This window comes from Erinaceus europaeus, chromosome 7 (genome assembly GCF_950295315.1).
Source record: "Erinaceus europaeus chromosome 7, mEriEur2.1, whole genome shotgun sequence".
In the NCBI taxonomy this organism is placed as follows: Eukaryota; Metazoa; Chordata; class Mammalia; order Eulipotyphla; family Erinaceidae; genus Erinaceus; species Erinaceus europaeus.
In genome coordinates, this window is record NC_080168.1 from 131,520,045 (window position 1) to 131,541,823 (window position 21,779).

Sequence of the window (21,779 nt, forward strand, 5' to 3'; positions counted from 1 at the left end):
ATCATCTCTGCCTCTGTGTGGGCCCCTAGGCCTGACCTGGACGACCTCTATTATCTCTGTCTCTGTGTGGGCTCCTAGTCCTGACCTGGACGACCTCCATCATCTCTGCCTCTGTGTGGGCCCCTAGGCCTGACCTGGACGACCTCCATCATCTCTGCCTCTGTGTGGGCTCCTAGTCCTGACCTGGACGACCTCCATCATCTCTGCCTCTGTGTGGGCCCCTAGTCCTGACCTGGACGACCTCCATCATTTCTGCCTCTGTGTGGGCCCCTAGGCCTGACCTGGACGACCTCTATTATCTCTGCCTCTGTGTGGGCTCCTAGTCCTGACCTGGATGACCTCCATCATTTCTGCCTCTGTGTGGGCCCCTAGGCCTGACCTGGACGACCTCTATTATCTCTGCCTCTGTGTGGGCCCCTAGTCCTGACCTGGACGAGCTCCATCATCGTCTCTGCCTCTGTCTGGGCTCCTAGGCCTGACCTGGACGTCCTCCATCATCTCTGCCTCTCTGTGGGCCCCTAGTCCTGACCTGGACGACCTCCATCGTCTCTGCCTCTGTGTGGGCCCCTAGGCCTGACCTGGACAAGCTCCATCGTCTCTCTTTTGAACAGAGAAGGAGCAGGAAGAATGGCTCTGCATGTTAATTTTCCAGTCCATTCATTTATTCAGAGGTTTTATTTCTCTCTAGGTGGGCAGTTAGGATAGTCTGTTGTCACATTTCCTGTATAAATACCATGCTTCTCAGGGTCTTGGATAGAGCACAATAGATCCCTGTCTGTGATCTGTTAAAGCTAGCCCTTAGAACAAGGGTTTATAAGTGAAAAATAAAAAGGTGCTGGGGAGACAGCATACTAGTTACACAAGCGACTTTTTAGCCTGTGGCTCTGAGCTCCTAGGCTTAAGTTCCCAGCACCAACAGAAGCCAGAGCTGAGCAGTGCTCTGTTCAAAACAAAGCGAAAGCCCAAACAACAACAAAGATGACTCATGTTGAAGACAAGCAATACTTTAAAAGTATTTACACTTTTAATTATTATTATTTTATTGCCACCAGTGTTAGCACTGTCACTCGGTGTCTGTATGGGAAACCCACTGCTTCCAGCAGACACTTTTTTTCTTCATTTATCAAATTATGTGATAAGACAGAGAGGGAGGGAGAAAGAGCAGCACCTTCATCCCTGCTTCCCTCGAGAAGCTTCCCCTGTGCAGGTGGGGACCGGAGACTTGAACCTGGGTCCTTGCACATGGTGACACTACCCAGCACATACGTATATTTCTGTCTCATTTATGACTGTCAGTAGTTTTGTCAGTTATCAGTAACTAATATTTCTCAGAACCTGTATTTCACAATTGAAATGGGAGAATGTCTACTTGGAAATGAGTTGAGATGCAGTTTGGGTATAAGTTTTCAAACCTTTTCATAGTTGTTTCTCAACTTTCTGTTGGCAGCTCTTTGCCATTCATACCAGTGAGCTGCGGGCAGCAGTCCACACAGGCCACCACAGCACCATCCAGTACTGTGACTTCTCCCCGCAGAGTGACTTGGCAGTGGTGGCTTCGTCCCAGTACTGTGTGGAGGTGAGTGGCTGTGTTTACCCTGTGTGGGTAGTCAGTGGTCTGGTAGTCGGTAGAGGTCTGGGTAGTTGGAGGGAAACATGACCAGACTCTCCCAGTCTTTCTTGTCACTTCTAAAATCTTTACTCTGCTGCTCTAGAAAAGTCTAGGGAACTTTAAATTTATGTATTACGAGTATAGAGGCTTGCTTTTGGAAGCTCTGGGGGACAAAGCAGTGATGAGGATGACAGAAAGAGAAGTAGGGACCTTTCAGCTGTGCTGTTTCATTTCTGTCCTTTAGCTCTGTAAGTCCTAGCTGGGACTCTTAAGATCAGGCAGAGAAAACCTCATCCAAGCAATTTGTAGCCATGGGACTCACTGACTGAAAACCACTAGGCATGTGATGAAGTCCTTGTTTTGTCCATATTAGTTCTGAACTGTAATTCAGAGTGTAGTGAGGAGAACTCAGCCACATAAGGTTCTTCATAGACTGCAGCATATTTGAGTAATTTACAACAAAACTCTGGACAAAATACAGCTGACAGTCAGCAATAAGCATGAACAGGAGAAATATGTCCATGCACAATCAGCGTACCCGTCTCCTGCGGGGGGTGGCAGCCAGTTGGAATGAGGATCAGATGACAGTGGCAAATAGCCTCCGTGTGGAAGTTGGTTATGCTCGTCCTATTATATTCCTTGACTGATGTTTTAAAAAAATGGGTAAAGGCCAGGGAGCTAGTGTAATAGTTATGCAAAAGACTTTCGTGGTTGAGGCTCGGTGGTCCCAAGTTCAAGGTCCACTGCCTGGCACCACCATAAGCTAACGCTGGGCAGTGCTCAAAAAAAAAAAAAAAAAAAAAAAGGAAAAAGAACAAAACATGCATGATGGTCCCAAGTCAAAGCTCTGCAGGCCTTGTTCAGAGAGTCGTGCTCTCATTCCTATCCCTTTCCCTCCCACTCTTTTTCCTTTTAATTGAGGTAGAATTAACATGGCTTATTAATTTAAGGTGTGTAACATACTTATTCAGTATTTATAGGTATTGTGAAATGACCTCAGTTAAGTCTGGTTAACTTCTGTTGCCACATATAGTCACATTTTTCTTGTGCTGAGAATGTTTTAAGAGCTCTCCCATTTCTATCTTTATATTGTCTTATTTATTTTATTTTATTTATTTATTCCCTTTTGTTGCTCTTGTTGTTTTATTGTTGTAGTTATTATTGTTGTTGTCGTCGTTGTTGGATAGGACAGAGAGAAATAGAGAGAGGAGGGGAAGACAGAGAGGAGGAGAGGAAGACAGATACCTGCAGACCTGCTTCACCGCCTGTGAAGCGACTCTCCTGCAGGTGGGGAGCCGGGGGCTCGAACCGGGATCCTTATGCCGGTCCTTGTGCTTTGCACCACCTGCGCTTAACCCGCTGCGCTACAGCCCGACTCCCATATTGTCTTATTTTTTCTCTCACAGAAGAGTGCACAAGTGAATCTGTACACACGTGTAGTGTGTATGTGAGCCTGAGTGTGCACACGCACACATGCTCACTGTTCTGCAGAAGTCCATGTATAAGTTCTGTGTGTCCCCGGAAATATTAGCTCTCCCAGAGTGCTCCGTCACCGGGGAGTTCTCCTCACTCCTTCCATGTGGCAGTGTCCCATTCTGTGATCAGATGTAGCGGCTTACTTGGCTTCACTTTGATGGCCATTTGGATCTGTTTACTTTTCCTTTTTGTGCTGTTAACTTTGCAGTGGATAATCCGCTGACAGGTCCCTTTTTATTTTTGCTAGTGTTTTTGGTCTACTCATAGTAAGGGAGTTGTTGAGTTGTTCTTGCTCTTTGCAGTGTATTAAAAATGTTTGTGAATGTGACCTCCTGTGTGCTCTGTTTCCCGTAGTTGTGGAATATGGAATCATGTCTAAAGGTTGCTGATTGCAGAGGACACTTAAGTTGGGTTCATTGTGTGATGTTCTCTCCTGACGGATCGTCCTTCCTGACATCTTCGGATGACCAGACAATCAGGGTGAGAGACACTGAGACTTCGGTTTTACACATCCACTTTTGATAAGTTAAACTTCCAGTTAAGACATTTGCCAATAGGAATGGCAGAAGCAAAATAGGGAATGACTGGATTAATATTTCTCTTTCAAAAGTGGAAACAATACCACAAATGCCTCTTTTACTTAGTGTGTTTATTGTGTAAGCTCAGGGTTTGAAGTCCAGTATTGGACTACGTTTTGGTTAATATAAGTAGATTGCATCTGGATGCTAAGGGTAATATTTTTTCTCTTCTATCTTGAATTCCCACTTGCAGCTCCTTGCAACTTTTAATGAATTCTGCCTTTCTGTCTTCTGTCATCTACTTCTGCTTTCCTGCTTGCCTGTCGCCCTGTGCTGTGCTCATATCTGCTACTAGTCTTTTTTTTTTTTTCCTTCTTTGTGCTTTGCATGTTGCTTCCTAGGTATTTTTTTTTAAACATTAAAAAAAATTTATAAAACATTAAAAATTATCTTTATTTATTTGGAGAGGACATTTAAGTTGGGTTCATTATTGGATAGAAAGCCAGAGATGGAGGGGGAATGGGGACCATAGAGGCAGAGAGACAGAGACCCCTGCAGCCCTGCTTCACCACTCATGAAGCGTCCCTCTGCAGGTGGGGACCAGGGGCTTGAACCCGGGGCCTTCTGCACTGTAGCAAGTGCGCTCAACCAGGGGCACCACCTGGCCCTGATACTTTTCTCATGTTCACTGTACTTGTGTCATTTTTTGCTTTAAAGCAGAGAGTGACTCACTTGCCTACCAAAGTAAGTAAGTGCTCCGAAGTCTACTAGGTCTGCCACTAAACTTCTCTTTTCCTCCCCGCCCCCGTCCTTACTTCCCTCCCTCCTCCATCCGTCCTTCCTTCCTTCCCTCCTTCTTTCTTTCTCCCCTTCCTTCCTTCCTTCCTTCCTTCCTTCCTTCCTTCCTTCCTTCCTTCCTTCCACCAGGGTTATTGCTGGGGTTTAGTGCCTGTATGAAAAATGCACAGCTCTTGGCAGCTGGTTTTTTTTTTTGCTTTCTAATTTTTATTGGATAGGACAGAGAAAAATTGAAAGAGAAGGGGAGGTAGAGAGTGTGAGGAAAGACAGACATCTTCAGACCTGCTTTGCCGCTTCCCCCCTGCAGGTGGGGAGCGGGGATTTGAACTGGGGTCCTTGTATTGGTAATACGTGCAGTTAGCTGGCTGTGCCACTGCCCGCCCCCCTTAAGCTTTTCTCCACATGCCCTGGTCCTGCTTGAGCCACATCCCAGGCTGTTAGTGGACTGCTGACGTCACCCCAGATACCCAGATACCAGTTGTCTCCTTCTTGGTTGGTCTGTTTGGAAAGCCCTGCTCCTCTGTATCTCCCTGTTGGACTTCTCATGACTCTACAAGTGCCCTCTTGTCTCTGGAGTCTCCGCTGCTCCAGCTGGAGGACAGTGTCTCCTCTGACGCCATATGCCTGGACGCCCTTGTCTCTGTCCTTCGCACAGTCTGCCTTGAGTCTGAGTCCCGACGCTTTGCTGCCCCTTCCGCTTATCCACATCTCTTAGATTAAAAGCTTTTTGAGGCCAGGAATCCTGGCCTACCCTGTTCTGTGTTACATGTGTGTAAAACGTGTCTTGTATAAGTTAGAGTTATTTTATTTAATGATGGCTGTATGTCAGGCGTTGTACATGTATTCATTTGAGAATTCTCAAAGCAGTCTGTGGTTGAGGAAACAGACACAGCTGAAAGGCTGCTGCTGAGACAGTCACCTGAGAAGCTGCCTGGTCTGCCCTGCGCACGGCTCAGGCTCGAGCCAGGCCCCCACCACGCTGCGGGCAGCTTTGGTGCTGTACTGCCTTCCTCTCTCTCCTTCTGCCTCTCTCTATCTGAAAAAGTCTGATTAGAGCAGTGGGGCCCTGGCCACAATAAAATGGACATGTAAGTGAAGTAAATGAAGAGGAAGATTAAGTCTCTTGAAATGTCCACTTAGATAAACGTGAGACAGTGCCAGTCAGTGCAGTGCTTCTTCATTGAGAAGAACCCCACTGTATCACCAAGCACACTGCTGACAGTGTCTAGTCATGTCGTCATCTGCTCTGGTGCTGGCTTCTGGCCTCGGTACCCGAGCCTTGAGAACCAGCAGGAAAGGACGTCCTCATCACCCAGTCGTGCTGGGCTCTGTGACCTTCCTAAATCACAACTTTGGGTGGGACTGGAACAAGACATTTTAACTCCGGCATCTGTTCGTCATACTCATTGCCTCTAACGATTAAAATTTCTGCCATCATAGCCATTTTGAGTGTGAAGCACGGCTTATGTTTTGCTTTAAGACTGAAAATTGTTGGGGCCAGGCGGTGGTGCATCTGGTTGAGCGCACACATCACAGCGCACAAGGACCCAGGTTCAAGCCTCTGGTCCCCACCTGCAGGGGGAAAGCGTCATGAGTGGTGGAGCAGGGCTGCAGGCGTCTGTCTCTCTGTCTCCCTCTCTCCTTCTCTCCCTTCCCTCCCCCTCTCAATTTCACTGTCTCCATCCAAAATAAATAATTTAAAAAGAGATTGATAATCGCCTTTACATTAGTTCACAGGACACCTTTTTCTTACTTTATTTTTTATTCTTTTAATCAGCTCTGGGAGACAAAGAAAGTGTGTGAGAACTCTGATACAGTTTTGAAGCAAGAAATAGATGTCGCATTCAAAGATAGCGAAGTGATGATTCTCGCAGTTGACAATGCAAGACATTTGCAAGTAAGTGCATTTCTGAGAAGAGTGGGAACTTGTTTTGCTTGAACGCAGAGTTCACCAGTCTCCTTGCCTGTGTCTGGGCCTGGGGGCAGACGTCATTTGATTGTATCTAGCAGATACCAGTCAGCATTAGTGAATGGACAGATGTCGTGAGGTGAGGCTAAGGTACACTGGTCCTTAGATGGATGACATCCTTCTTCTTCTTCTTCTTCTTCTTCTTCTTCTTTTTTTAAAATATTTATTGGGAGTCAGGCTGTAGTGCAGCGGGTTAAGCGCACGTGGCACAAAGCGCAAGGACCGGAGTAAGGATCCAGGTTCGAGCCCCCGGCTTCCCACCTGCAGGGGAGTCGCTTCACAAGCGGTGAAGCAGGTCTGCAGGTGTCTGTCTTTCTCTCCCCCTCTCTGTCTTCCCCTCCTCTCTACATTTCTCTCTGTCCTATCCAACAACGACGACATCAATTACAACAACAATAAAACAACAAGGGCAACAAAAGGAAATAAATAAATAAATAAAGCTCAGGACTTCAAAAAATTTTATTTATTTATTTATTTTCTCTTGTTGCCATTGTTGTTTTTTATTGTTGTAGTTATTATTGTTGTTGTTATTGATGTCATCGTTGTTGGATAAGACAGAGAAATGGAAAGAGGAGGGGAAGACAGAGGGGGAGAGAAAGACAGACACCTGCAGACCTGCTTCACCGCCTGTGAAGCGACTCCCCTGCAGGTGGGGAGCCGGGGGCTCGAACCAGGATCCTTATGCCGGTCCTTGTGCTTTGCGCCACGTGCGCTTAACCCGCTGCGCTACAGCCCGGCTCCCGACATCCCTCTTCTGAAAGGCCTTGTGCTGGGGTGTGATGTCTCCTGGCCGCACCTCACTCCCCGCGTGCTCTTCCCTGTGGCGTCTCTGATCACGCTCTCTGATTTGTGAGGTGGAGCAGACCCTCATCACACAGCTTACTGCCCAGTCTGTTGCGGATGGAAGGGGGTGGACCTTTACTGGGAATTTTCTTGCTGGACAGGATAGCAGGGTTTTTGGGAGCCAGTAGGGATCACCTCAAGTGGGGAAGGAGTCTCCCGCATGGCCCTGAGGTGGGAGGAGCTGAAACATGTAACTCCCGCGTCACTCACAGCCTTGCTCAAGGATGGCGGAGGGTTTATTTTGCCGCTTGACCAGGAAAGGGCTTTAGGGAGATCTGAAGAGACAGAGCAGGGCGTTTCTTGAATGGCCAAAGAGGAAAGGAGTCCCAGGAGACCCACTGGGAGAGGCGTGGCAGCAAGCAGCTTTGAGTGGGGGCCGCTCCACCGCCCCAAGAAAAGCCGAGGGCTGGGGCCGGCCGGCCCTGTTGTGCTGGTGGCCTGAGCGGAGCGTGTGGAAGGCCAGTCATGTGGCCCTCAGCTGACGGAGGCGATGAGAAGCCATAAGCTGCTTCTACCACCTAGAGCCTTCTAGCAACCTCCCTAAAAGTGTCAGGGAGTTGTGCTTCCGCAGAGGTGACCCATCATCAGAGGGCGTGTGTGTGGGGTGGCGAGCAGAGGGAGGGCCCCGGCTACAAGCCAGACGCGTGTCTCGGGGCTGCGCACAGTGGTGCCTGTGGCGCCTCTAGGAGCTGCCGTGCTCATGAGAAGGCGAGTGAGCCGCAGGGCACAGGAGAGGCGTGAGTGTAGGCGAGGGAGGGCCGGCTCAGTTGTCCCCTGGGAGCCCTTGTTGTTTTCTGTGTCTTTATTTTTTTCAGTGGAAGTCTATTTTAAAGGACAGAACTGCTCCTATGGCCTAGTAACTGATTGTGCCTTATTTCCTTCAGCTCATTAGTGGAAAAACAAGTCAGATTGATTATCTGGCAGAAGCTCAGGTTAGTTGCTGCTGCTTAAGTCCAGATCTTCAGCACATCGCCTTTGGAGACGAAGATGGAGCCGTTAAGGTATCAGCTCTAGTCGCCCCTGTCCTGTCATTCGGCTGGGGCACAGCACACAGCTTGGGAGCAGGAGGCCCCAGACTGTTCCTGGCGCCACGTGCCACGGCTAAGCAGTACCTTTATCTATCATCAAATTTAGACAATCTTTGAAAAAATAGAACAGTCAGATACTTCTGTGTGTCACTGCGGACTTCTGTGCTATTATTTTTCCATTTTTTGTTTGTGATTAGTAGTGGGTTGCACGGTTCTAAGATGACAGGTCACAGCTCCACAACACACCCCGCACCAGAGTTCCGCGTCCCACCTTCCCATCTCCCAAAGATCACCAGACTTCGCCCAAGTCTCAGAAGCAGTTTGTTCCTCCTGCTGCTTCTCTCCTCTCCCTCCCCCACATCCTGCCCCCTCTCCCTCTTCTCCCTCTTCTCCCTCCTCCTCCCTCCTCCTCTCCCTCTCCTCCCTCCTCTTTTCTCTAGCAGGTTTGTGTATATCATTCTCTAGATTCTATATGAGTGAAGCCATCTGGTAGATGTGTAGACTCTATATTAAGAAAATCTTTCTGTGATACGATGGTGATTCCCTCAGTAGACTAAAACCTTGGCCTTCTCTTGGGCCTGAGTGCACTTTTCAGAATCCCTTCACTGCTATTTCTCACACTTTTTGCCTTCTTATTCTGTTTTCTTTTTTGGATGTGCTGGGACTTTGCACATGTGGAATTCCAGCCAATGGACTTTTTCTTTCTTTTTTTCCTTAAAAGACATTTAGAGGAAGAGGAAGACAAGGAGCGGCACCACACCATACCAGCTGTCGTCAGCAGTGCAGGGGCTCCGGCTGCGACTTCGCACATGATAGTGTGCGCGCTAGCAGAGGGGCCGCCTCCTGGTTCTTCCCTTCCTTTGCTTGCTTTCTCTCTCTCTCTCTTTCTTTCTCTCTCTCCTCCTCCTCCTTCTCTGTCTTCTTCTTCTTTGTCTCCTCCTCCTCTTCCTTCTTCTTTCTTTTTTCCCCACTAGGGTTATCGCTAGGGCTCAGTGCCAGCACCACAAAACTCCTGCTCCTAGCAGCCATTTCTTCTATCTGTATTCCTTTTTCCTTTCTTTCGCTTCTTTTCTTTCTCTTCTTTTCTCCTTTTCTTTCTTTCTTTCTTTCTTTTTTTTTTTTACCAGAGCTCTGCTCAGTTCTGGCTTACAGTGGTGCAGGGGATTGAACTTGGGACTTTGGAGGCTCAGGTATGAAAGTCTCTTTGCATAACCACTATGCTGTCTACCCTGCCTTACTCTATTTTTATTTGACAGGACAGAGAGAAATTTAGAGGGGAGGGGAAGATAGGGAGAGAGAAGACTTTCCTGGGCAGACGCCCTCACCAACATGCCCCAAAATCTCACCTTGCAGAGCCCTGCCCCACTAGGGACAGACAGACACAGGCTGGGGGTGTGGGTCCACCTGCCAACACCCATGTCCAGTGGAGAAGCAATGACAGAAGCCAGACCTCCCACCTTCTGCTCCCCATAGAGAATTCTGGCCCATAGTCCCAGAGGGGAGAAGTGACGGGAAAATGACCAGAGGGCTCTGACCTCCAACTCCATTAGGACCCGGAGAGAGAAGAGGGAAAAGGGAAGGACATTTGGATGGAGTAACAGGTGTAGGTGTGACTTGGAAAGGAAGAGAGAGAAGACAAGAGCAAAAAAAAAAAAAAAAAAAAAAAGCAAGGACAAGTATAGATAGATAGTTGTAGAAATAATAGTCAGCCCTATCTGTAACCTTCGGAGAGCTGCTGTAGCTTCCAATGGAGGGACTGGGGACACAGAGCTCTGGTGGTGGGAGTGGCGTGGAGTTGTTAACTTTGTAAACCAATATTAAATCACTAGTAAAATGAAATTATATTGATATTTATATATTAAAAAAAGAAGAGAGAGGAAGATAGACACCTGAAGATCTCTTCACTCCTGGTGAGGCGTCCTCCTCGGTGGTGAGAGGAGTCTCAAACCTGGCTTCTTGCACAGGGCCACGTGAGCGCTCGAGCAGGCGTGCATCACCTCCCTGCCCCCCTTACTCTTTGTCTAGTTGTCTTGCTGTTTTCCAGTGATATTAAACGGTCAGAATGTTATCTAACTGCGTACTGTGCATTTCCCCCTATCTCTGTCTATGTAGCAGCCCCCCCGTAGGGGCTGGGAATTGCTTCCGTCTTGGCAGTGATGAAATTCAGCAGGGACATCTGGTTGACCTGCCTACCTGTGTTACCTTGTGTGCTGTACTTTTGGCACTGCTCAGTGGGACACATGGCCAGAGGCCCCAGAATCAATCCCAGGCACCATCTTGTGGTAGAGTTGAGCCGTGCTCTGGGGGCTTTCTCTCTGTTATTATCTTTATTTATTGGATAGAGAGAGCTAGAAATGGGGAGGAAAGTGGGAGGGAGAGAGACCCCTGCAGCCCTGCTTCACCACTCGCAAAGCTTTCCCCCTGCAGGTGGGGACCAGGGGCTTGAACCCGGGTCCTTGTACACTGTAACATGTGCTCAGCCAGGTGCACCACACCTTGCCCCCTCTCTCTTCTGTTTTCATGCATCTTATTACAAACAAATCTTTTTTTTTTTTAAAGATTTTATTTATTAATGAGAAAGTAGGAGGAGAGAGAGAAAGAACAAACAAATCTTTAAAAAAAGAAAGTGCGTGTGTCACTTGAAATGCTTATCAAACAAGCTGAAATAAAAACACACACAGTATAATAAAAAGTGATTTCAGGGGCTGGGCAGTGGGGTGTCCCACAGAACGCACTCACTTCCCTGCTCACAGGCCCATGTTCAAGCCCCCAGTCCCCTACAAGGGGAGAAGCTTCATGCGTGGTAGAGAGCAGGGCTGCAGGTCTCTCTCCCTCCCTCCCTTCCTCCCCCTCTCTCTCTCCTGACTCCCTCTCTATTTTTCTTTATCAAATAAAAAAGGAAAAAGAACAACAAAAAAGGCCGTGAGAAGTGATGGCCTGTCACGCAGGCGGGAGCCCCGCAACTCTTGGTGTATCTGCGAATCAAGCTCCCGCAGCCTGTTTCCCAGCTGTGATGGCCGATGTGGCGCGTTTCCAGCTGAGCACTAGCCTGCGGGATTCCTGACTCGCTGACTGTGGGCGCTCTGTGTCTGTCTGTCTGTCTGTCTGTCTGTGCTCCTGTTCTCAGCTCGCTGACTGTGGGCGCTCTGTGTCTGTCTGTCTGTCTGTGCTCCTGTTCTCAGCTCGCTGACTGTGGGCGCTCTGTGTCTGTCTGTCTGTCTGTCTGTCTGTGCTCCTGTTCTCAGCTTGCTGACTGTGGGCGCTCTGTGTCTGTCTGTCTGTCTGTCTGTGCTCCTGTTGTCGCCTCGCTGACTGTGGGCGCTCTGTGTCTGTCTGTCTGTCTGTCTGTGCTCCTGTTCTCGCCTCGCTGACTGTGGGCGCTCTGTGTCTGTCTGTCTGTCTGTCTGTCTGTGCTCCTGTTCTCGCCTCACTGACTGTGGGCGCTCTGTGTCTGTCTGTCTGTCTGTCTGTGCTCCTGTTCTCGCCTCGCTGACTGGGCGCTCTGTGTCTGTCTGTCTGTCTGTCTGTGCTCCTGTTCTCGCCTCGCTGACTGTGGGCGCTCTGTGTCTGTCTGTCTGTCTGTCTGTCTGTCTGTCTGTGCTCCTGTTCTCGCCTCGCTGACTGTGGGCGCTCTGTCTATCTGCTCCTGTCCGTGTATGTTCATTCCCATGTGCACCGCCCTTTGCGAGGTGCAAATTCTGTGTAATCAGTTGTGATGTAATGTTTTTGGGTGTGTGCCTGGGTGCTGCTGAGTTTCTCTGCACGGACTTCACGTTCCTTTCTCCTCGGAAGGTGCTAGAACTGCTCAACAACAGACTCTTCCAGCCCCGGACCGGGCACTCGAGCACAGTGCGGCACGTGCAGTTCACAGCCGACAGCAAGACTCTGATCTCCAGCTCTGACGGCTCTGCGATTCAGGTGAGGGCGCTGAGCCTCTAGTGCGGCGCAGCCGGCGCTGATTCCAGCAAAGGAACTTTTTGTTGTTCTGTGGCCACTAGGGTTATTGTTGGGCTCAGTGCCGACACTACAAGTCCATTGCTTTTTCCTGCTATTTTGCTTAATAGAGACAGAAAAATTGAGAGAGGAGGAAAGACAGACAGGGAGAGAGAAAGACAGACATTTGTAGCATCCGCTTCATGAGGAAAGAAGCACACCTGGGAGTTGTAAGAGATACAGGTGTGGCCTGAGGAGTGGAGTGGAGCCTTAGACATGTGTAAAACAGGCTCCTGGTTCGAGCCCCGGCTCCCCACCTGCAGGGGAGTCGCTTCACAGGCGGTGAAGCAGGTCTGCAGGTGTCTGTCTTTCTCTCCCCCTCTCTGTCTTCCCCTCCTCTCTCCATTTCTCTCTGTCCTAGCCAACAACGACGACGACATCACTAACAATAACAATAAAAAACATCAAGGGCAACAAAAAGGAAAATAAATAAATATTAAAAGAAAAAAACAGGCATCGGCTTCCACCTTCCACGTGGTGTCATCTTTCTCAGCACAAATGGTCCTGTGCTTCTCTGGTGTGTGTTTTTTCATTTTCCTGATTAAAACCCAACGAGCAGTACTTAGCATAAGGGGGAGGGGAGTGTCTAACAGTGGAAGAAAAATCACTCATTTGAGTCATAAATACAGAAACCAGTCATGGGACATACACTCAATGGAGTATTACTCAGCAGTTAAAAAGACTATATTGCGTTCTGTGGGACAAAATGGATGGGACTGGCAGTGATTGTGCTTAGTGCAGGAAGGACGTGATAGACAACTACCAGATGATCCCACTCGTGGGCTCTATAGAATCGAAACACAGGAGTTTGCAGGAGAAGCAGTGTCCACCTTTCTCCCTTCCACGTGACTCGAGGTGCGTGCAGATAGACGTGTCTGATGAAAACCTGCCCCTGGAGGCCCTGCTTCTTCCTCACGCTCTAGAGGCCAAGCTCGGAGCTTTTGTGACTTGCTCACATTCAGGTCCCTCAGCCAGAGGGAGGGGTGACTCTGGGAATAGCTGTAGAGTTGGAGAGAGGCATCTCTCAGAAGAACGAGCCGCACGCCACCTTATGCACTCGGAATCCTTTTTTTTTAAAAAAAAAATTTATTTATTTATTTTCCCTTTTGTTGCCCTTGTTGTTTTTTATAGTTGTAGTTACTGTTGTTGTTATTGATGTCGTCATTGTTAGATAGGACAGAGAGAAATGGAGAGAGGAGGGGACGATAGAGGAGGAGAGAAAGTTAAGACACCTGCAGACCTGCTTCACCGCCTGTGAAGCGACTCCACTGCAGGTGGGGAGCCGGGGGCTCAAACCGGGATCCTTATGCCACTTGCACTTAACCTGCTGCGCTACCGCCCGGCTCCCACTTGGAATCCTTTTTAAACTGTCCGGGAGTCCAGGTAGCAAGATGCCTGGTAGGTATTTCCAGGAAATGACTGGCTGACTTTTAAAAAATGAATTATTTATTTATGGTTTTGTTTTTATCAAGAGCACTGCTCAGCTCTGGCTTGTGGTGGTGCTGATGTTTGAACCTGGAACCTTGGAGCCTCTGGCACCAAAGTCTTTTTGTATTACTGCTGTACTATCTTCTCAGCACAACTGATTAATATATATATATTTTTTAATTTATTTCTTTATTGGGGAATTAATGTTTTACATTCAACAGTAAATACAATAGTTTGTACATGCATAACATTCCCCAGTTTCCCATTTAACAATACAACCCCCACTATGTCATTGATCATCCTTCATGGACCTGTATTCTCCCCACCCACCCACCCCAGAGTCTTTTACTTCGGTGCAATACGCCAATTCCATTTCAGGTTCGACTTGTGTTTTCTTTTCTGATCTTGTTTTTCAACTTCTGCCTGAGAGTGAGATCATCCCATATTCATCCTTCTGTTTCTGACTTATTTCACTCAACATGATTTTTTCAAGGTCCATCCAAGATCGGCTGAAAACGGTGAAGTCACCATTTTTTACAGCTGAGTAGTATTCCATTGTGTATATATACCACAACTTGCTCAGCCACTCATCTGTTGTTGGACACCTGGGTTGCTTCTAGGTTTTGGCTATTACAAATTGTGCTGCCAAGAACATATGTGTACACAGATCTTTTTGGATGGATGTGTTGGGTTCCTTAGGATATAACCCCAGGAGAGGAATTGCAGGGTCATAGGGTAGGTCCATTTCTAGCCTTCTGAGAGTCTCCAGACTGCTCTCCACAGAGGTTGGACCCATTGACATTCCCACCAGCAGTGCAGGAGGGTTCCTTTGACCCCACAGCCTCTCCAGCATTTGCTGCTGTTACCTTTTCTGATGTATGACATTCTCACAGGAGTGAAGTGATATCTCAATGTTGTCTTGATTTGCATTTCTCTGACCATCAGAGACTTGGAGCATTTTTTCATGTGTTTCTCGGCCTTTTGGATCTCTTCTGTGGTGAATATTCTGTCCAAGTCCTCCCCCCATTTTTGGATGGGGTTATTTGTTGTCTTGTTGTTGAGTTTGGCAAGCTCTTTATATATGTTGGTTATTAGCCTCTTATCTGATGTATGGCATGTAAAGATCTTCTCCCATTCTGTGAGGGGTCTCTTGCTTTGGGTAGTGGTTTCTTTTGCTGTGCAGAAGCTTTTTAATTTGATGTAGTCCCATAGGTTTATACTTGCCTTAGTCTTCTTTGTAATTGGATTTGTTTCATTGAAAATGTCTTTAAAATTTATGCAGAAAAGAGTTCTGTCAATATTTTCCTCTAAGTATCTGATAGTTTGTGGTCTAACATCCAAGTCCTTGATCCACTTGGAATTTACTTTTGTATTTGGTGAAATACAGTGGTTCAGCTTCATGTTCAACCCATTGTTTCCAGCACCATTTGTGGAAGAGACTCTGCTTTCCCCATGTAGTAGTCTGGGCACTTTTGTCAAAGATTAGATGTCCATAGGTGTGGGGCCTCATTTCTGGGCTCTCAATTCTATTCCACTGGTCACTGTGTCTATTCATGTTCCAGTACCAAGCAGTTTTGATGACAATGGCCCTATAATACAATTTGAGATCTGGGAGTGTGATGCCTCCGGTTCTGTTCTTTTTTCTCAAGATTGTTTTGGCAATTCTAGGTCTTTTCTGGTTCCAGATAAACATTTGTAGCATTTTTTTCTATTCTCCTAAAAAATGTGCTTGGGATCTTGATGGGGATAGCATTAAATTTGTAGATGGCTCTGGGTAGTATATTCATTTTGATGATGTTAATTCTTCCAACCCATGAACATGGAATACCTTTCCACTTCATTGTGTCTTTTTCAATTTCTTTGAGTAGTGACTCATAATTTTCAGTATACAAGTCTTTCACTTCTTTGGTTAGGTTTACTCCCAGATATTTTATTGTTTTTGTTGCTATAGTAAAAGGAATTGATTTCTGGATTTCAATTTCTTCTAACTTAGTGTTTGCATAGAGGAATGCCACTGACTTTTGAATGTTAATTTTGTAGCCTGACACCTTACTGTATTGCCTGATGATTTCCAAAAGCTTCTTGCTGGATTCCTTAGTTTTTTCCATGTATACTATCATGTCATCTGCAAATAAGGAGAGTTTGACTTCTTCTCTTCCAATCTGTATCCCTTTAATTCCTTGCTCCTGCCTGATTGCTATGGCAAGAACTTCCAACACTATGTTGAATAGTAATATTGATAGTGGGCAGCCCTGTCTAGTACCTGATCTGAGTGGAAATGCTTCCAGTTTTTCACCATTGAGTGTGATGTTGGCTGTATGTTTGCTCTATATAGACTCCACTATCTTCAGGAATTTTCCATCTATTCCCATTTTTGTAGTGTTTTGATCATAAAGGGATGTTGTATTTTGTCAAAGGCTTTCTCTGCATCTACTGATATGACTGTGGTTTTTGGTCTTGCTTTTGTTGATGTGGTGGATCACATTGATTGATTTACATATATTAAACCAACCTTGCATCCCTGGGATAAACCCCACTTGGTCATGATGAACAATCTTTTTGATATACTGCTGTATCGGGTTGGCTAGAATTTTGTTCAATATTTTCGCATCTATGTTCATCAGAGATACTGGTCTGTAGTTTTCTTTTTTGGTTGTGTCCCTGTCTGCTTTTGGTATCAGAGTGATGTTGGCTTCATAGAAGCTGGCAGGGAGTATTCCAGTGTCTTCAATCTTCTAGAAGACTTTTAAAAGTAGAGGTATTAGTTCTTCTTTGAAGGTTTTGTAGAATTCATTTGTAAAACCATCTGGCCCAGGACTTTTATTTTTGGGGAGATTTTTGATAACTGTTTCAATTTCATTAGCTGTGATGGGCCTGTTCATGTTATCCACTTCCTCTTTACTTAGTTTTGGAAGTTGGTAGGTGTCTAGGAAATCAATTGTCCATTTCTTCCACAACTGATTAATATTTTAATGCTCTAGTGAATACTTTAAATGTTTCTCTCCTTCCAGCTGCATCTGGACAGAATTCTCCATATTTAAAGTACACAGTGTACTAATTTGATATTTTGAAGTAATTTCCACAGTCTTAAACTGACCATGCAAGTTTGTGGAATTATGCCCCAAAACCTTAGTTTTGTAAATCTCTGTTCAATCACTACGAAAAAAGGAAAAGAGGTGTATCACCACATGAAGTTAGTTAACTAGCACTCCCTACAACCTCCCCGAGTGCCGTTCAGGCTGCTGGTCGTTCTCTGTGGGCCTGCGCCTTGCAGTCGCTTTCAGGATGGGAGGAACATGGGCTTCCCTGAGGACAGCCTTGAGAGTCCTGAAAATTGAGGTCTGTCTGGGTCGTTTGTGGTCCTTTACGTTGATGTAAATAAGGCCCGAGTGGGAACTGATTTACCTGAGCTCGTGGAGAAGAGTTTATTGATTCTTGATGTATTGGGATGTTATGGAGCATTTTAAATTTATTTTTAATTAAAAAAATTTTAAATATACTTTTATATTTAACTTGTTTATTATTGGTGGAGAAAGAGAGAAATTGAAAGGGGAGGGAGAGGTAGAAAGGGAGAGAGAAAGACAGAGACACCTGCATCCCTGATTGACCACTCATGGAGCTTTCCCTCTCCAGGTGGGGACCAGGGGCTTGAACCTGGGACCTCATGTGCTGTAATGTGAGCACTTAGCCAGGCACGCCACTGCCTGGTCCCGGCATTTTTTATTTTTAGCGTGTTTAAAATTTAAACTACAATATGTAGCTATGCTGCGTTCAGTGGTGCACATACATTACAGAAATGACTGCTAGCTATAGAGTTAGTCTCAAGTTCACCCTTAGTGTGTTTGCCCAACACTGGTGGGGACTTAGCTGCTCTATTAGCTGACTCAGCTAACACAGCAGAAGGCAGTCTGGCAACGTGTCCCTGGGCCATCGCTTCAGCACGAAACGTGTTTAGCAGAAGCCGCTACGGTCTTCCTGAGCCGGCCTGCCTTTCTTGTGGAATTGTTCGCTCTCTGTGCTCAGGCAGGCTTTCTGGGTGTGTCCTGCAGGACACCTGTGAGGACTGGAGTCCAGGAGCAACACTGAGTCAGACACTCAGGGAAAGGCTGTGCCAGTGAGCGGGGCTACAATCCAGAGTGGTCACTGAGCCTCTGACAGCGTTGCAGGGACTGGGGCGAGGTGGGAGCCAGTCACGGGTACTGTGTTTAGTCACGCTGAGACAATTTGGGGGCCGGAAAAGCCGCTTTCTCTCCCTTTCCCAAGATAAGTCATTGGATTCTTTCTTCTCTTCTTTCTTTCTCTCTCTTTAAAGTATTTTTATTTATTATTGGATAGAGGCAGGGAAATTGATGTGGGGGGTAGAGAAGGAGAAAGACAGAGAGACTCCTGCGGCCCTGCTTCATCGCTCGTGACGCTTTCCCCCTGCAGCTGGGAACCAAGGGCTTGAACCCGGGTCTTCACATACTGGAATGTGAGTGCTCAACCAGGTGCGCCATTGCCTGCTCCCTCATTAGATTCTTTTTTTTTTTGCCTGCAGGGTTATTGCCTGGGCACAGTGCCACGAATGCACTGCTTCTAGAGGTCATTATCATCCCCCCTTTTGTTGCCCTTGTTGTTTTATCATTGTTGTGGTTATTATTATTGTTGTTGTTGCTATCATTGAATAGGACAGAGGGGCGTCAAGAGAGGAGGGGAGACAGAGAGGGGGAGAGAAAGACAGACACCTGCAGACCTGCTTCACCGCCTGTGAAATGACTCCCCTGCAGGTGGGGAGCCGGGGGCTCGACTGGGATCCGTAACGCCGGTCCCTGCACTTTGCTCCATGTGCTTAACCCACTGCTCTACCACCCGACTCGCCATTAGATTCTTAAAAGGCTGAAATTCCCAGTTCTCTCTAAAATTGCACTCAGCTCCAACCCTTGTTCTGAAGTCTGTTTGCTTAGATCCCCTAATATTCTGCTTCTGTGAGCGAGAAGAGGGAAAGGCCTGAGAGCTGGGCTTGCTGGAGAGGGTGGAAGAGCGGCTGCCAACGTGGGTAAAGACGTAAAGAAGCAGGACTAGGTGGGGCCGGGCAGTGGTGCACCCAGTGAAGAACCGCACATCTCATCAGGCCGAGGACCCGGTTTGAGCCCCCGGCTCCCCACCTGCAGGGGGGACGCTTCACAGGCGGTGAAGCAGGTCTGCAGGTGTCTGTCTTTCTCCTTTGTCTTGCTTTCCCCTCTCAACTTCCCTTTGCCCTATCTGAGAAACTAAACAAACAAACAAAACCAGTAGGAATTGGCCCCTGGGAATGGTGGACTTGCAGCCTGGCTCTGCGTTTCAGTGCTGACCTTTGCAGCAGTAAAGAGAAAGAAGACAAGGTCAATGCCATCTATTTTTTTTAGCCTCCAGGGTGATTGCTGGGCTCAGGGCCTGCACCAGGAATCCACCGCTCCTGGAGGCCATTCCCCCCCCTTTTGTTGCCCTTGTTGTTTTATTGTTGTTGTTGGATAGGACAGAGAGAAATGGAGAGAGGAGGGGAAGACAGAGGGGGAGAGAAAGACAGACACCTGCAGACCTGCTTCACCGCCCGTGAAGCGATTCCCCTGCAGGTGGGGAGCCAGGGGCTCAAACTGGGATCTTAATGCTGGTCCTTGCGTTTCGTGCCATGTGCGCTTAACCAGCTGCGCTACCGCCCGTCCCTCATAAATGTCATTTCTTTTACGACCTTGCCTGAGCCGGTAGAAAAACAGTCTCCAAGACATTTCTCCTGTTTGACCTTCACCAGTCTCCAGCCAGGTCGAGGACGTTACTGACAGGCGTACCTGTGGCAGTAGCTGAGATTTTTCTTTTCATCTTTTTAGTTTGGGTATAAAAAAAAATTAGAAGGGCCAACGCCCATGTTCAGCAGAGAAGTGATTACAGAAGCGAGGACTCCCCCCTTCTGCTCCCCATAATGATCCTGGGTCCATACTCCCAGAGGGATAAAGAATAGGGAAGCTGTCAGGGGAGCGGAGGGGATATGGAGCTCTGGGGGTGGGCACTGTGTGGAAATGTACCACTCGTATTCTGTGGTTTTGTCAGTGTTTCCATTTTATAAATCAAAAATAAAAATAAAAACCAGAAGGAAGTACTGTTGGGACCTGCCTGGTGGCCCACAGCTTGGAAGTCTTGCTTGCTGGGCCACTCCTCTGGGCTGTCTGACTCACTGTCCACTCTCCCCTTTATTACCCTTCTGCACACTGTGCTCTGGACCAAGGGCAGGTTCCTGTAGCCTTTCTGTGGCTTTTTGCTCCTGTGCTTTAACTCAAACAAGCATTAAACAGTCTCCTCAGTCGAACACTTTCAGAGCAGCGTTTCTGAAGTTGATTTTGAATGCACCGTCTTGTCTTCTAAGGAATTACTTTTTTTTTTTGAGTTCCATAGAACTTTTTAATGTTTATTTATTATTTTTATTTATTTATTGTCTAGACAGCCAGAAATTGAGAGGGGGGGAGAAAGAGATAGAGACACCTGTAGCTCTGCTTCACCACTCATGAAGCTTTCCCTTGCAGGTGGGGGCTGGGGGCTTGAACCCGGGTCCTTGAGCACTGTAGTGTATGAGTTCCATAGAACTTTTATCTCTGCCATTTTAACTTGCTGTTTAATTTTACTTACTTATTTATTTATTGGATAGAGACAGCCAGAAATTAAGAGGGAAGGGGAGATAGGGAGAGAGACAGAGAGACTCCTGCTTCACCCTCGCAAAGCTTTCCCCCCTGCAGGTGGGGGCCGGGGGCTTGGGTTCCCTGTGGAAAATAACATGCTGTGCTGTCGGGGTCCTGACGGGGACCCTGCGTCTCAGTCCCACCAAGTCCGCTGACCCACTCTGTTGCGCACCTGAGGAGGGGGCAGCAGGGGCCGACCACGGGCAGCACAGTATGCTGGGATCAAGGCAAGAGAGGAAGCCCAGGATCACCCCAGGACACTGTTTGCCTGTGAATAGCGCATTGACTGCAGGGCAAGCAAGGGTTTTTATAGGTTGGGGTAGGGGGCAGAACAGGGTGGCTATGGCCTTATATGGTCAGGAATGTTAAGGGGACGGAAATGGTGAGGGTGAGTGGTCCAGCTAGTTTGGAGAAGGAGGAAGCCAGCTAGCACAGGGGGGGAGGGAGGTGGGTTCCTGCAGGAGGGAGACTCATCCTCATCAGGGGACTGGGACCTGTTAGGCAGGTTCCTTCCTGCTCAGCCCATAGAGGCGAAAAGCCCCTGGGGAGGCTGATGGAAGGCCTGTGCCTCCCAGGCATCCAGGGTCCCCCCATGACACTGCTGGACCTCGGCTTATGTAAGGCCCCGCACTGTGCCGCCCCTCTTTGTTCTGAAGCTGGGGCCTGACTAGAACCTCTGCAGCTTTGCCTCAAGCTGGTCTGAAGCCACTGTGGTCAGGGGACCTTCCCAGTGGTCGGGCCAGAGGGTTCAGTAGCTTCAGGGGCACTAGAGTCTACACACCTGCCTGGCCTGAGAGACTCGGAAATACGTGGGTCTGTGATCTGGATGATGTGTCAGAATCTGACCAGATGCGGCCTTTGTCTGTGAGCAGCCGAAGGAGACAAGCCTGGCGAGGAGGCAGAGGCTTTTACTTTGCCCCGACCGGTTCGTTACCGGTTCGTTTACTCCGGCCGTTCTGTTTGTGAGCCGGGTGCCGTAGTCTTTCTCCACACTCTTCTTTGAGTCCCTTTCGGGACTGCCGACAGGTCATCACAAGCTTACTTCTCTGTTACTCAGGTGTGGAACTGGCAGTCAGAAGAATATGTCTTTCTGCAAGCACATCAGGAAACAGTGAAAGACTTCAGGCTTCTGAAAGACTCAAGACTGCTTTCGTGGTCATTTGATGGGACAGCGAAGGTAACCTGCAGCACAAGCCACTTACAAACAAACACCAGTTACCGCAGGACGCTATTTTGGTAGCTCAGCGCAGACTTACAGTAGGAAGACTTACTTTCTACTGACAGCATTTTACCAGAGCCCTGCTCAGCTCTGGCTTATGGTGGTGTGGGGGATTGAACCTGGGACTTTGGAGCCTCAGGCACGGGAGTGTCTTTGCAGAACCATTATGCTCTCTACCCCCGCCCTTGCTGTGTGTTTTTGAGCCTTCATTC

The 21,779-nt window shown here is 47.7% G+C and overlaps 1 protein-coding gene across 4 annotated transcripts in view; it reads left to right on the forward strand.

Annotated features, from left to right (window-relative positions):
* Positions 1-21,779, forward strand: part of APAF1 (apoptotic peptidase activating factor 1) — a 444,316-nt gene that overhangs the window by 413,757 nt on the left and 8,780 nt on the right. For 3 of the 4 annotated variants that reach the window (XM_060195614.1, XM_060195615.1, XM_016187661.2), the window contains 6 exons: positions 1,448-1,576; positions 3,440-3,565; positions 6,179-6,298; positions 8,098-8,214; positions 12,034-12,159; positions 21,406-21,525. In XM_060195614.1, coding sequence (XP_060051597.1) covers positions 1,448-1,576; positions 3,440-3,565; positions 6,179-6,298; positions 8,098-8,214; positions 12,034-12,159; positions 21,406-21,525 — 738 coding nt within the window. Of the gene's footprint in view, positions 1-1,447; positions 1,577-3,439; positions 3,566-6,178; positions 6,299-8,097; positions 8,215-9,714; positions 10,313-12,033; positions 12,160-21,405; positions 21,526-21,779 lie in introns of those variants that run through there. The other variant, XM_060195616.1, reaches the window with a different exon arrangement.